Source organism: Macaca thibetana, chromosome 15, assembly GCF_024542745.1.
Source record: "Macaca thibetana thibetana isolate TM-01 chromosome 15, ASM2454274v1, whole genome shotgun sequence".
NCBI lineage: Eukaryota > Metazoa > Chordata > Mammalia > Primates > Cercopithecidae > Macaca > Macaca thibetana.
This window is the reverse complement of record NC_065592.1, coordinates 87,122,670-87,138,216: the sequence shown is the minus strand read 5'-3', so window position 1 is coordinate 87,138,216 and position 15,547 is coordinate 87,122,670. Positions and strand designations below refer to the sequence as shown.

Sequence of the window (15,547 nt, the reverse complement as noted above, 5' to 3'; positions counted from 1 at the left end):
TTTCTTTGAACAACTTGGGCCTTTTTCTTGTCCTGTCTGACTTTCCCAGCTCTCTGGTTCTGGGTTCTTGGAGGTTGGAGAGTGTAGAGATAAGCAGACAGTCCTGGGGCATCGTGAGCCACGTCTGCTAAGACTGCAAAGTCACTTTGATTGAAACTTGTGTCACATGCTCAAGGATGGGACACAAATTTTTAAACTACATACAAGTGCATTTTTTAAATGACATATAAGTGCTTCTGTCCTTTCAGATTGATGCTGCTCACAGAGTTGAATTATATTTCTAATTCAATTCAAACCCAATATTTTAGGAAGCAATATAAACAGAGTTAAAATGACCAAGTTGATTCAGCTTTTAAACCAGCAAGTACTTGATCCATATAAACCCAGAGCATTGATGCCCAAGGCATCTATTTTTGTAGCTCAAATTGGAGAGAGGTTGATTGTTTTCATCTGTGTTTGACTGTGCTTTGAGTTTTGGGTGGAGTTGTTTAAAAAAGAAAAACAGAAACACAAAACAAAACAACCAAAGAAAAACTTTAAGGAATTAATGATGACTCTTCAGTGTGTTTTGTATTCCACTTGAATAGGTTTTTGTTTAATGATGTTTATGTTTGGGGATTTTTATGTCTCTTAGTAATCCGAAGTAACATTAAACAGAACAAATGCTGTGTTGACAGTCTTGAGGGAAAAAGAGAATTAACTTTATTCTTTTACTGGGCAATTATGTGAATTGCAGAAATAGGCCACTCCAAATAAACGATGTCAAAACATTGACCTTCAAAGAAGGGAGGAGTGGACATCATAGAATGAGTGTGATGAAATTTGAGATACTTATCGGAGAGTTTTGGTCAATTGGTTAGACCTGGATTTATGGAAGAATGTGAATCCTATAATAGTAATTATGAACAGTTACACTACTACTACTAGCTAACATTTACTATGTTTGTGCCAGGCACTTGGCTAAAGGCTTATGTGCATTATTATATTTAATCCAAACCAGGTTGAAAAGGGAAAATAGAATGTAATTTTTAAAATCTCTTAATGGTTTTTGGTTCAGTTTTATATTGTCTTTAATTTATTTGTATTTCTAGTCTTTGGAGAGATGATGCACCTTGTCTGGGTGGTGTAAGTGGAGACAGAGGCTCACCAGCAGCAGTTAGGAGGAGGAGCTCTGGAGTTGCAATGCCAGAGTCTGACTTCTGGCTCCACTGTGAATTAGCTGCATAACACGGAGCAACCACTTTGAGTCCTACTTCCCTCATTTGTAAATGGGGAAAATAATATTAGGCACTTAAGCCATAGAGTTGTTAAGGGCAAGAATTGAGACAAGTTCCTGATACACAGCCTTCAGTAAATGTTAGTAATTGTTGCTGTTAGCATTAGTCTCTGTGTGACTCTTTAATGTGGAGGTTGATCTGCAGTTGCAGGCAGTCTGCCCTTAGCTGTGTGGTCCTGTTGGTGCTGCAGAGAGACTGCAGCCTCTGCTTCTATAGAAGAAGGCCCTGCTCGGGGTGCTGTGGTTCCCTACCGCTTTCAGAGAGAAGGAGTGTAAAACACTTGAGGAGTTTATTCTTTCAGTTTCTTTTCTTCTCCTCTTTGCTTTCTTCCAAGGGAGTACCAATAACTAACCCCAGAAGCTGCCACACCAGGCCAGAAACTGTACTCTAAGGAGAGACTTGACCAATTTCCAATCACTTGTAATTATGCTGAAGTTTTTTGGTCTCTCTCCACTTAAAAAATCCTACATGTGAGGGCCTGAATCATCATCATTAAAAGCCAACATTTAGTTCCCAGCAACAGAAATGGAAAACAATTATATTTCAAATTCCAGTGGTTTATAGCATTTTTTAGCTCACTGTATTTTTCAACATTAATTTGGAGATATTAATATTGTTTTAGAGTTATTAATTTTCTATTCAACAAAGCAGTTTCCAGAACGGCAGCATTGGCATCCACGTCGTCATCATCATAAATTCTGCTACTACAAAAAAGGTAGCTCCTTTCCACCAATGTACAAGTTCATTGATGTACTCAAAGGTGGTTGGGATCAGAATGTCAATCTCTGAGTTCCTCATAAAGGCATGCCGCATATTACCTGACATGAGCATTTACTCTCTTGAAGTCAGATTGGTATTTGGGGCTGCTCTTTTTTCTTTTCTTTTCATTTCTTTTCTTTTTCCTTCTCTTTTCTTTTTTCTCTTCTCTTCTCTTCCCTTCTTTTCCCTTACCTTCTTTTCTTTTCTTTTTTCTTTCTTTCTTTCTTTCTTTTTTTTGTGGGGGGACAAGGTCTCCCTGCGTAGCCAAGGCTGGCTGGAGTGCAGTCGGACAATCATGGCTCACTGCAGCCTCAGCCTTCCTGGGCTCAAACAATACTCCACCTCAGCTTCGCGAGTAGCTGGGACCACAGGCGTGTGCTGCCACACCTGGCCAATTTTTGTATGTGTAGTGATGGGGTTTCACTATGTTGGCCAGGCCAGTCTCAAACTCCTGGGCTCAAGAGATCTGCCTGCCTCTGCCTCCCCAAGTGCTGGGATTACAGGTGTGAGCCACCGTGCCTGGCCTATTCTCTATTGGTCTATTCTCTATTTTCACACATTGAAAGGTCCTTCTGCCATTTGTGTGCCCCAAACTATGTATATATTAATCTTTGGACTGTCAGATTGGGTTTAGGGGTATAAAGGTTTGTGGATACTCTTTACCCTCATTCTTATAAGGAGTTCTGTTCCTCTGGGAACATAGTACTTTAGGGAAATGAGATAATCAATCAGAAACGTGATTTTACTAGTGGTAAGGAAATAAAATTTCACTTCACAAGAAGTTCTTGATAGGAGAAAAATAATACAAGTAACAGTGAACATTTTTTCAGCTTCCTAGGGGCAGACACTTTGCTAAACAGTTTGTGTCCAGTAGTTCATTTAATCCTCTCAGTAACCCTGTAAGATAAGGCCCATTATTATTCACAATTTCAGATGACAAAACTGAGGTTCAGAGAGATTAAGGGAGCTATCCAGGTCACCCAATTTCAAGCTCTAGGTTATTTTTCTAAGGAAGTCAGTTTCATACGGTAAAAGTCTATAAGGATTACATTTTCTTATGAAAGGTTTAGTATATTGTAAAACATACAGACAATAGCAAAAATCTTTTTAAAACATACTGGCTAGAAAACATGAGTTTTCTCAACAAGTAGAAATACACTAAAATTTACAAATTTTATATAATGTTAAAATAATCTTCCCACAAGATTAGTTGCTTTCAAGCAAAGAGAAGCAGGGCTGATTAGAGAATGATCTCAGAAATCACTGGATTGTGCCCAAATCTTACTGGCTGGCTTGGAACATTTCCACCAGTGGAAATCAGCCTCCTCACCACTAGTATTTTATAAGATATTCACTTTAGGTGCTGATTCCTGTTTTGATAAATTTTAACTTTACATTGCACCTATGTTACCTTTTTAGGCTTTAGTGTCATCTTTTTTTCAAAGGTAAATTTTATTGAAGACTTATATACATTTAGAAAATTCACATAGCATAAGCATACATCTCAAAGAATTTTCACAACTGAATACACAGTTGTAATCATCACCGAGATCAATAATTTAGCGGTTTCTATTCTACTGTTTATGAGTAGAATAAAAGTATAAGTATGTGACCAGGCGTGGTGGCTCAGGCTTGTAATCCCAGCACTTTGGAAGGTCAAGGTGGGCAGATCATCTAAGGTCGGGAGATCAAGACCAGTTTGACCAACATGGAGAAGCCCTGTCTCTACTAAAAATACAAAATTAGCTGGGCATGGTGGCACATGCCTGTAGTCCAGCTACTCAGGAGGCTGAGGCAGGAGAATTGCTTGAACCCCGGAGGTGGAGGTTGTGGTGAGCCGAGATCGTGCCACTGCACTCCAGCCTGGGCAACAAGAGCGAAACTCCATCTCAAAAAAAAAAAAAAAAAGTGTAAGTGTGTGTCTCTTTGATGGAGCAGAGGTTGTACCTGCAAAACCACGCAGCACCATGCACCTTGCTGAGCACTGATGGAATCCATCCAAGGAGACCATAGACCAGTGTTAGGAACACAAACTTTGGCTCAGTGTTAATCCTGTTATGACCATGTATGGACTGTGCAACCTCTGACAGATGACATAATTGGTTTGGACATCGGTGTACTCATTGATGTAAATGAGGATAAAATGTAAAATGAGGCTATGAGGATAACACTTTTCTTTTATAATTGCTGAGAATTAGAGAAAATAAAATTAGAATATCTGATATATGCAAGTGGTAAATGAATGACAGATGCCACTATCAGTAACTGTGAACACACCACTAAAACAATCATTTACGGCCTAGAAGTTTATTATAACAGGGTTTGTGGGAAACAGCGCATTAACTAAAATTTTCAAACATTTCTGAACAATTTTTATAGTGCATTTAATTTACATGATTTTTTTGAGAATTAAAATATTTAATTTTTTTATATTTAGTTTTTATATATCGTTATATGTTTAGGGGGTACAAGTACAGATTTTTTTTACATGCTTTTTTTTTTTTTTCTTTGAGGTGGAGTTAAGCTCTGCTGCCCAGGCTTGAGTGCAGTGGTGTGATCTCAACTCACTGCAACCTCTGCCTCTCTGGTTCAAATGATTCTTCTGCCTCAGCCTCCCAAGTAGCTGAGATTACAGGCAAGCGCCACCAAACCTGGCTAATTTTTGTAGTTTTAGTAGAGATGGGGTTTCACCATGTTGGCCAGGCTGGTCTTGAACTCTTAATCTCAGGTCATTTGCCTGCCTCCACCTCCCAAAGAGCTGGGATTACAGGTGTGAGCCACCGTGCCCAGCCAAATTTCTTACATGCCAGTCTTGCTTAGTGGTGAAGTATGGGCTCATGATGTTTGATTTACTACAGAGTGACTGTGAGTTTTAAATTAAGAAATTAGAATTTAATTATTATTTTCTTGAATTTCTAAGAAAATGAAATCTCCATTTGCTAAATGAATTTTGTTTCTTCTTTTGAGGTGTTGGAGAAAATTTGACAGATCCATCTGTTATAAAACCTGAAGTCAAACAGTAAGTTATGTGTTATCATTTAGAAAATTGCATTTAACACATAGTAAATGGTTTTAAAAATAATTTACAAACATATATGTTCCCTGCCTAGATTCTAGAAAGGTTTTTAGGTAGCTTATGTATATAGACCAAAAACAATATGATTATAAAAAAGCATAGGTTAGGAAATGGGGGTAAAAAGAAAATACAGAAATATGTAAAATGATATTAAATCTGCAGTTAGATTTGTACACATAAATGGAAATTATAAGGACTAATGCAAATTCGACTGGGTTTCCAATGTGTAAGTTTAGCTTCTGCGGGTTTGATGTGAGAACAATGTCATAGCCGAAGCACAGTTTCCTTTGTTGTCTTCACAATGGAGTCATTGCATCTTATCATGGGCAGCATCTTCCATCATATGCTTATAAAATGAAAGCTGAGGGCATAAAGTGTGCTATTTAGTAACAGCAAATCTTACGAGAGGACAAAACAATGGAGTTTAAATATGAACCATCAGATAATCTGACTTAATTAAGATCTGAATTTTAAATTCTATAGAGAGATGACTCAACCTGTCCCTTGAATTCCCATGGAATTTTATCCCAGAAGCAGGCTTTTGGGAAGACTTGGCAGTAAAGGATCTCAGGTTGTATTCTTGTATTAAAGGTGGGGTAGAAAGAAGTCATGGTGAGGGTTAAACACTGATCAATATGGCAGGCAACAATGGTTCTCAAATAAGAGTTTACATCACAGTCACCAGGAGAGCCTGTGAAAACACAGATTGCTGGGCCCCACTCCCAGAGTTTCTGCTTCAGTAGGTTTGGGGTAGGGCCAAATAATCTGCATTTCTTACAAGTTCCCAGGGAATTATGATGCTGCTGGTCCAGAGACCACTCTTGAGAACTGCCAGCATACATTTTTACTTCTTAGTTGTCATAATTGTGTACACTTGGCCCCTGGGTAGTAGTTATATGTATATAACTACATAAGTGGGCAATCAATAAAATCTGAAATTTTTACTTTCCCTCCCCAAGAACTCATAAATATTCACTGCTTTAGTGCTCTGTTATTTTACTGAGTGATTTAATCTAAATATGTAGGCTTCTATGCAAAGAGGCCCATCTAAAAGTGTATTAGATATTTAATTGGACTAGGTGAACTAGAGAAAATAAAGGTGATCCGTATTGAACATACACATCTAATTCCTATGATATTTATTTGACTGTGGCATCCATGTTACCACGCTTAGGTACATAAAGACTTTATTATTTTTCACTTAAGCTCTGCTAAAGTGTTTTAGCTAAGAATATTATTTCTTCAGTAGCCCTGTATGCCTAAGGGTTAGTAGTAGGAATCTTATACTAAAAGTACTTTATAATTTTGCAGTGGAAATTTTTTGCATATATAATGAACGAAGTTTATGTATATCCCATCTATCATTTATTAAATTTTGACCTTGGCATATGTCACTTAATATGACCTGAATATTCTATCATTTAGAATTCTAAGATTATATTATCCCCCTTGACAGGTAGGTATTTAATTGCATGCTATAGGCCAGTGGGCCTCAATTTCTATTAAAGTCACCTGGGGAACTTAAAAAAAATTGCCAAGGATTGGCATCAAATTAGAATCTCTGAAGATAGGGCTCTGATGTCTGTATTTTTTTTAAGCTCCTCATGCGATTCCACGGGCAACCAGGGTTGAGAAACTCTGTCTTCTGGCAACTTTATTTTTTTATGACTTAAGGATAGTAACTCTGGAAACTGATAGGACGGCTTCGTTGTGGCCTGCCTGGTTTTGTGGGGTGACCCAATTTTAGATGCAGTTGGCCTTCATGGTCAAGATAACAAGAACTACTATTTTCTCATGCTCATGAGGAATTATGTCCGATTAGTTCCATGGGGCTCACATTTCGAATGCCTTACGTGTCTGAAGCATTTGCTACACGAAGCACGGGACATGGACCAACAAGGTCAGCATCATCGGGAAGAGGGTTAGACATGCAGTATCTCAGGACCCTGCCCAGACATACTGAATCAGAATCTGAACTTCCACAAGATCCTCAGGTGATCCAGTGTGAATTAAAGTTTGGGAAGCACTGATTTAAGCAAGTGCTTTCACACGTTATTTATTTTAACTTTTGCAACAACAATGAAAGGAAGCATTTTCAATCCCAGTTCACAAATGAGAAAACTTAGGCTCAGTGAAGATGGTAACTTTCCTATGAGGAGAAGGGGTCAATGAAAGGACAACCCTCTACCAAAAGAGAAGATATTCTTGTGGTGGAAATTCTCATATCGTTTCAAGTGCTTATTGTCTCTTAACTTTCCCTAACCTTCTGCCTTGGTTATTGGTCATTTGGGATTACCGTTTTTTAGCTTGCTGCTTTGATAGTTTTGGGCATTTGACAAGTATGAAATGATGATGAGATGTTCTTTAGTAAATCTATGTATAGATGGCACTAATTAGCGTTTCCTCGCATGTGGAACCAAGCTACCACCTGCTTTTCCTGTGTTGTGAAAAATCTGGAAAACAGCTACTTGTATTTTTTTTAAAACCTGGTTATCTAAGACTGCAAGGCTCTAGGCGTGCTGTAGCGGGTAGATGCAAATGAATTTCCCTACGACTCCCCTTCATTCTCCCCTGCACTGGGAGTGGTCGAACTCCTGCTATATGCATTTTGTAGTAATTTTGATTCTTTTGTCTTAACTTTCCCAGAGCTCATAGAGGGAAATCATGTAACTTACAGCTTTTATCTGAGATTTAGCGTTGCATCTCTAAGTTGGGGATTTTTGTGTGTTACTGGGAGAAAGAAATGGCAGGTATTGAAAGCAAATGAATGAAATATTCTAACAGGGTCATGTTGGAGAGACTATGAAAAGGCATTCTTCAATGTAAACGACTAAAATAACACTGTTTCACTTTATTGGCATCGTAGAATCCCGGTCTAAATGCTGAGTGCTTTGACTTTTTGGCCACCTTCAGTTTCACCTTATTGAAGTGGTACCTTACCAGATGGACAGAGAGAGAGGAATAGTTAACAAGAGGCAGCTTATGCAGCCGGGTAAATACCACCAGAGCTGTGCTCTGTAAGAGCGATTGAGTGGCCAGGAAAGTTAATCCTGGGTGTCTGTTCACTTGGTCTTCCCGAGAGATTTCCTCCACCTACTCGCCTCGGAGCAAAGAGGCGATCTGAGATCAAATTGACATCAGCCCTCATTCTGAGCTTGGCACATCTTCAGAGCAGCTACTGTTATTCTGCCAAAAGGAAGTGGAAATTGAGATAAATGTTTCAATCCTTGGATGGAAAAAAGTCCATTTTTACACCACGTCCCTTTTGAAAAACCGCATTCCTTAGAAGCGAAGTTTATTGTTTCCTTTTGTGATAGTTTGCTTTTCTTTTTTCTTAAGACGTGGTATTTAAGAGCGGTAATTGAGTTCAGATTTTAAAATGTGCTGTTTCCACTCTGCATGTCATTAAAATAAAATATTAGCTTTCATAAAGTTTCTTGGGAAATGTTTCTGGTGTGCTCTGCTCTGTGGTGTGCTGTGTCAACATCCAAAGAATGATGGTCGCCTTTGATATGATAACGGATGAACACTGATCTTAGAATCTGCTGGGGATTTGTTATGATTATAGAGTATTCAAAAGGTGCCTTATATATACTGATTCTATTTGTAACTCTGTCACCTACATCGAGCATATGTACTTTACTTCCACCAACACATTGTGTCATAGTCTTGTCTTTCCACAAAAAGCCCAGCTAGAGCAGTTTGCCGGAGAGCAAGTGGCTTTGAAAGAGCCATGAGTACGGATCTAGGGTTTAGTCGGGTATTTGTTTTTGAGGATGGTTATTTTCAGAAAAGTATTTGGGTTGGAAGCAATGTCTATGCATCGTTTTAGAAGGCGTGTCCCAAAAGCAAATGTATTTTACTTTATATCTTACCTTTGGGGTATTCTAGTAGAACATTTGGTAATGAATGCCACTCTTTCACCCCATATGCATTAAAAAGGATTTCACTGTATTTTGTTTTAATGTGGTACATAGAAAATTCACTCTTCTATCAGATTAGCGTTGAAATGCGTTTCACAGTAGGTCTTGGAGTTGGGAACAAAGATTTAAGTGCATTTGAATTTTAAATTTGCAAACCTAACATTGTTGTTTCCCCAAAGTGCTCTGTTCTTTGTTGGCTCCTTCAAGTTTACTGGGTTACTATGGGATACTGTTCGGTATCTCAGAGAATCCTAGTTGAGCTCCTTTTTCTTAGCTGTGATCTAATTGATATTCTGATATTTCCTCTAGATCAAGAGGAATGGTGTTTGGACCGGCCAATTTGGGGGAAGATGCAATTAGAAACTTCATTGCAAAACATAATTGTAACTCCTGCTGCCGGAAGCTCAAACTCCCGGGTATGCCACTAACAGTTCTGTTTTTCTCTAAGTAAATCTCTCATAGAACAACATCCTTTGTAACCTGGGATAAAGTAGAGAATTGTAATCACATTTTTATCTCATTCACAGTCATTCGCAGGGCCTGACTTTCTGACTGCAAAATTTTCAAGTCTCTAAAGGGATTAAAAGGACAGGGATTTACTTTGGGTTCTGCCAAAATGTGATAAAACAACATGGGGCCCAATAGTTGTCACAGTCACTCCAAAGGAAAAGTTCCACTGACTTTAAATGGGATGAAATCTGACCGAGGCAGGTCTTTGCCCTCTCCACCCCCCACTTTGGGTCCTGCCAGCTGCCGATGGCCTCAGGGTGTTGTCCACAGCTTTTCTATTTCTATTCTATTCTAATTTACCCACTGGGTACTTGGGAGGGTGTGGTATGGAGGGAAATGACACCTTCAATCAAAGTAGTGCTTTTTACTGTAAAAATCTGCTACTTTAAACACACATTGCAACATGTATTTTTAAAAATCTGATTTGATAACATGACATACTTAAAAATTCCTACTATAAAAGCAAGCAGCTGGAGGCCTGTGCCCTCCAAATGGGCAGTCCCAGCCCTGTTGCATTCCTTTCTTTTGTCCCAGAAGGGAAGCATCATGTGTACCTCAGCTTGCCTACTACTTTTGCTCACACCAAACTTGTCCTTACAGTGGGATTTCATATATCTTAAGCAATTAGCTCTTCTTACCTTATAATAAATGATCATACCCTGAATTTGAAGTCAGTGAAAGAGCACCATCCATCGTAACCTGGGATGGGACAGGTGTAAATTTACAACAAACAAAGGTGATTTTTTTTTTTTTGAGACGGAGTCTCACTATGTCGCCCAGGCTGGAGTGCAGTGTCGCAGTCTCGGCCCACTGCAACCTCCGCCTCCTGGGTTCAAGCGATTCTCCTGCCTCAGCTTCCTGAGTAGCTGGGACTACAGGCGCTCATCACCACGCCCAGCTAATTTTTTGTATTTTTAGTAGAGATGGGGTTTCACCATGTTGGCCAGGATGGTCTCAAACTCCTGACCTCGTGATTCGCTCACCTCAGCCTCCCCCAAAGTGCTGGGATTACAGGTATGAGCCACTGCGCCCAGCCACAAGGGTGATTTCTAATCTTGTTAGAGTTAGAGGTAGGGGGAGCTTCTGTGGTGAAGGCATAGAGAGACAGAGCTGGCGCAGGCTTCCAGTTCCACTGGGAATATAGTGGTCAGTCAGCAATGGGGAGATCAAAATGCAGCAGTCAGAGAGGGGAGGGCCATAACTCTCACAACTGGCCAGGACTCACTCTCACAAATCACATACCTGACGTGGCAAAGAGATTGTGCACAACCGAGCTGCCCACTGGCTTCTCTGGTCAAAAGGAGCTCAGGAAGGGGCTGGGAATGGACTGAGAGTCATCAGGACCTCTAGGTAAGGGCCCTCTGGAAGGCAGGAGCTGACAACGATCAGAGTCATTCCTTGATGGCAGGCTGGAGTCCGGCTCATTCACTCAGCATCCTCCAGTACTGTCCTTTTCCCAGGTCTGATTCATTCTTACCCTGGAAGGGTAGCCTGCATTCTACAACTAAGGAGATGTAGAATACATCTTAGATGTAGGACTACATCTAAGGAGCCAGGACACAGGGAGACTTGAGACAGAACTCACTGCTTCCAATCCTTGAGCTCAGTTAGTAGTCCTGTAGGATTAAGCTTGAGATAATTTTTTTTGCATTACACTGGTAGGTGTTTTGTTTGTTTGTTTGTTTGAAACAGAGTTTTGCTCTTGTCGCCCAGGCTGGAGTATAGTGGGGCAATCTTGGCTCACTGCAACCTCCGCCTCCCGGGTTCAAGTGATTCTCCTGCCTCAGCCTTCCGAGTAGCTGGGATTACAGGTGCCTGTCGCCACGCCCAGTTAATTTTTGTATTTTTAGTAGAGATGGGGTTTCACCATGTTGGCCAGGCTTGTCTCGAACTCTTGACATCAGGTTATCCACCTGCCTCGGCCTCCCAAAGTGCTGGGATTACAGGCGTGATAGACTGGTAGGTTTTGAGTAATTCAGCAATTCCACCATCTCTAGTCCTAATTCATCTTTTCTTTCAAAACCTTAGTTTTTGACCGACATTTAAGTGGAAATAAGAAATATCCTTGTTTATTCAGACATTTGGTAATCTAAATAAAAAAAGAGTTTTGTCTGGAAAATAGGATTAGAGGTAATTTTTCATTTTTGTTTGATTACATTTCCCTTCATTTTTTTTTTTATATGAGAGGCAGTTTAGGATAGTATAAAGGGCATAGGCTCTGTAGTCAGAGAGACTGAACTCACATTTCAGTTCTGCTTTTTACCAGCTATATGACCTTGGGCTTCAGTTTCCTCATCTGTAAAACAGGCATAATAGCACCTGTTTCATAAAGTTTGTGTGAAAATTGAATTATGTAGTATACGTATTAGTCTGTTTTTATGCTGTTGATAAAGAAAATACCTGAGACTGGGCAATTTATAAGAGAAAGAGGTTTAATGAGCTTATAGTTTCACATGGCTGGGAGGCCTCACAATCATGGCAGAAGACAAGGAGGAACAAGTCACTTCTCACATGGATGGCAGCAGGCAAAGAGAGCTTGTGTAGGGAACCTCTCGTTTTTAAAACTATCAGATCTTGTGAGACTCATTCACTATCACGAAAAGAGTGCAGGAAATATCCATCCCCATAATTCAGTCACCTCCCACTGGATTCCCCCCATGACGTGGGAATTGTGGGAGTTACAAGTCAAGACGAAATTTGGGGAGGGGACACAGCCAAACCATATCAACATACATGTTCAATAAATGTTGATTGTTTTATTATTAATATATAATATGTATTAGTTTTATGTCCACATAATCCTCATTTAGCATTAAAAATACTATAAGAAATACATGTTCTAGGCTAGCAAATACAATCAGTATAGCACAAAAAGGTCACAAACATTTTAACCCCATTTTCCTCCATACCTATCTTACAAAGGTTATGCCTCTTAATATTTTCTTTTAACTTTTTTCTTTCCAAATGGAAGGAGGGCTTAGGAAGCATAGGATCTGATAACTGGATAGAACTTTTACTGGCTGTACCAAACCTGAGGTGCAGGTTTTGTCACAGAAAGCTGACCACTGAGATGAGGAGTCAGCCTTCTTGGCTGACCTCTCTGCCTCTGCCTGTCATTCAACAGTAAAATGCCCCATTTCCCATTTGGTCTCACTTAACTCTGGCCAGATTATGCCTTATAGGGCACTGTGTATTGAAGCAAGCAACCAAGTCTTTCTTCCCTGCCCCCATAAACAGCGCCCAAACAGCATAGGGAAGGGAGAGGGGATATTGGGGTGGGAAAGGAGGCTTAATTTAGACATGGTCGAGGGTTTGAGTTCCACATATCTATGGTCTGAGGAAGAGGAGATCTCTCTGAACACTTGGCAGTCTAAAGTCCCATTTGTCTTCATGAGCAGTAGGTTCTTGGGGATCCACTATAACCTTTTTACTTGTCCTCCTTGCAGATTTAAAAAGAAATGACTATTCCCCTGAAAGGATAAATTCCACCTTTGGACTTGAGATAAAAATAGAATCAGCTGAGGAGCCTCCAGCAAGGGAGAGGGGTAGAAATTCCCCAGAAGATGATATGCAACTATAAAAAGGGAGGAGCAAGAAGATCCCAGTGCTTGCCCTGCCTGCCAGGAACTCTGTGATAACATAGATTGATTGATGTGACATTGATTACATCAGCATCTCCTTGGAACACGCCTTCTGAGCCTCACATCTCCTTCTGTCCAAAGGCCTCATTGGTATATGATCAATGGGTTCTCCTAGACACTGACCTCTGTCCAGGGCACTTTGCAGCTCCATCCTCAAGTTCCACACGAAGACGCTTGGATGAGTCAGCTGGGAATATTTTTCTTGTATACCTCATTGCTTTAGCTGGTCTCTTGGAACCTTGGAGCAGAATCCTGCACATTAAAGGATGGGGTGAGGGGGAGATACATTTATTTTATTTTCTTACTATGTATGCAGACTGGACCCCCTACTACTGTTTGTCACCTCACCCACAGATTGTATTTATATCTATATATATGTTCATAAAAAGTTATGTGATTTCCTCCTCTGTCTTTTCCATGGCATAGGACTTTGAATAGCAATGATAGGAAAAACAGTGGAATGAGGGTGGATTTGCACAGATTGGAGCACATTCCTGCACAGACTACCAAGTATACTGGCGAAATCTAGATGGGTTTCAGATATTGTCAGTGAATCATATAATGCCTGGATATTTCAGGTTTCTGTAAAAGAAAGGGAAATTTAAAACAAATACCCTTCCATATATAATATATACAGTATACATGGGGTATACATGGTTTATATATATATATAATATATATATAATATATATATATATATATATATATATATATATATATGTTTTGTTTTGTTTTTTTTGAGATGGAGTTTTACTCTTTTGGCCCAGGCTAGAGTGCAATGGTGCGATCTTGGCTCACTTCAACCTCTGCCTCCCAGGCTTAAGTGATTCTTGTGCCTCAGCCTCCCGAGTAGCTGGGACTACAGGTGTGCACCACCATGCCTGGCTAATTTTGTATTTCTAGTAGAGGCGGGGTTTCACCACGTTAGCCAGGCTGGTCTCAAACTCCTGACCTTAGGTAATCTGCCTGCCCTGGCTTCCCAAAGTGCTGGGATTACAGGCGTGAGCCACTGCACCTGGCCTATTTTTTTTTTTAAACAAGAGAACAAGTATATGAAGAACTGGAAATTACTAAAAAAGGGTTTCCCTTCCTTTAAGCACAGGGGTACAATTAGTTAGGAGTTGACTAGCTCAGCCTGTAAAACACCACTCCTCTTTCCAAAGTTGTATATATAATATTGAAGGTTAAATTACTCTATGTCAGGTCCTATGAAGAAAGATACGGTTTCAGACTGAAAACATGTTTCACAGGTGTTTGCTTCCTTCCAGGGCAGAGTCCCTATTCCCCTGGAGTAAAGAATGTATATATATTTTGAAATACGGCTGAGAACATGTCATTGGTTTATGAGGCCCAAGGTGAAGGACTCCTGGAAGCCACACTGTGTAGCGTATTTGAGGGATCAGTCATCCCTCTTGTATGCTGGGCCTGGTTGCCCTACCTCGAACAAGTACCAACTTTTTACATAAGGAGAGATTGGGGGCTGGGAGTCCTCTCCGCATCCTATTGCATCCCCTTTCTTATTATAAGGTGCCCCAGTCCACTGGCAGCAAACCTCCTGGGTTTGAAAAATTCCAACTTATTTTTATCTTTAATCCTGACATTAGCTGACTTGCTACTGAGCTTGCTTTAAAAATCTATACTCCTACATTCTTAGGTGTACAGGGGAAATGTTGAATAGGAGGGTGGAAAACCAAGAATTTAGTATGCCAATGATTGCCTCTGATTCTTGTAAGTTTGAGTTCCACAAGGGTTACTTTATACCACTTTTACTTGGGTTTTTGGTTGGTGGAAGGTGGGAAATTTGGGTGATTTATTGATTGGCAATGAGGATAAAATGTTAATACTTTTTTGGGGGCTTAACAACTTTATCTCATTCTACAAATCAGTAAAGGAACAATTGGTACTCACCTCAGTGCTGCACTCAACTATGAAAAAAGGCAGAGTTTGCCTGCCCAATGGCCAAAGTAAAGACATCAGTTCATTGGTCAAATATTTGTTACCTGGAATGGAACTTGAAAGCAAATACATTTGGATTTCACATTTCTGTGGTGTGCTTTTTCTTTTGTTTGTTTTAAGAAAAATCAACAGAATAACATTTTTAAAAGATGAATTGCTGAGCAAAAGTCACTGTGGGAATACATGAATGCAAATACCAGTGCAGCAGTCTTGACTTTGAGTGTTCCATGACCACAAAAGGGTGGAGTGTTCATTCAGTCAGTCGATTTTATTCAACAGATATTAAGTGCCTTCTCTGTACTGCGTTAGTGATGAGGATGTGGTGGTGCACATGGCATGTTTTTGTCCTCAGAAAGCTGTCTCATGTTTCTTTTTGTTTGTTTGTTTTGTTCCACGTTTGGATTT

General features: G+C 39.9%; 1 protein-coding gene across 6 annotated transcripts in view; it reads left to right on the top strand.

The window, feature by feature from the left end:
- Window positions 1-15,230, top strand: part of TRPM6 (transient receptor potential cation channel subfamily M member 6) — a 193,504-nt gene extending 178,274 nt beyond the window's left edge. For 4 of the 6 annotated variants that reach the window (XM_050761470.1, XM_050761468.1, XM_050761469.1 and 1 more), the window contains 3 exons: window positions 5,004-5,055; window positions 9,345-9,451; window positions 12,992-13,584. In XM_050761470.1, the coding sequence (XP_050617427.1) occupies window positions 5,004-5,055; window positions 9,345-9,451; window positions 12,992-13,125 (293 nt within the window). In that variant the 3' untranslated portion in view covers window positions 13,126-13,584. Of the gene's footprint in view, window positions 1-5,003; window positions 5,056-9,344; window positions 9,452-12,991 lie in introns of all 6 variants that reach the window. The other 2 variants (XM_050761467.1, XM_050761466.1) reach the window with 1 other exon arrangement.
- Window positions 15,231-15,547: the final 317 nt, after the last annotated feature.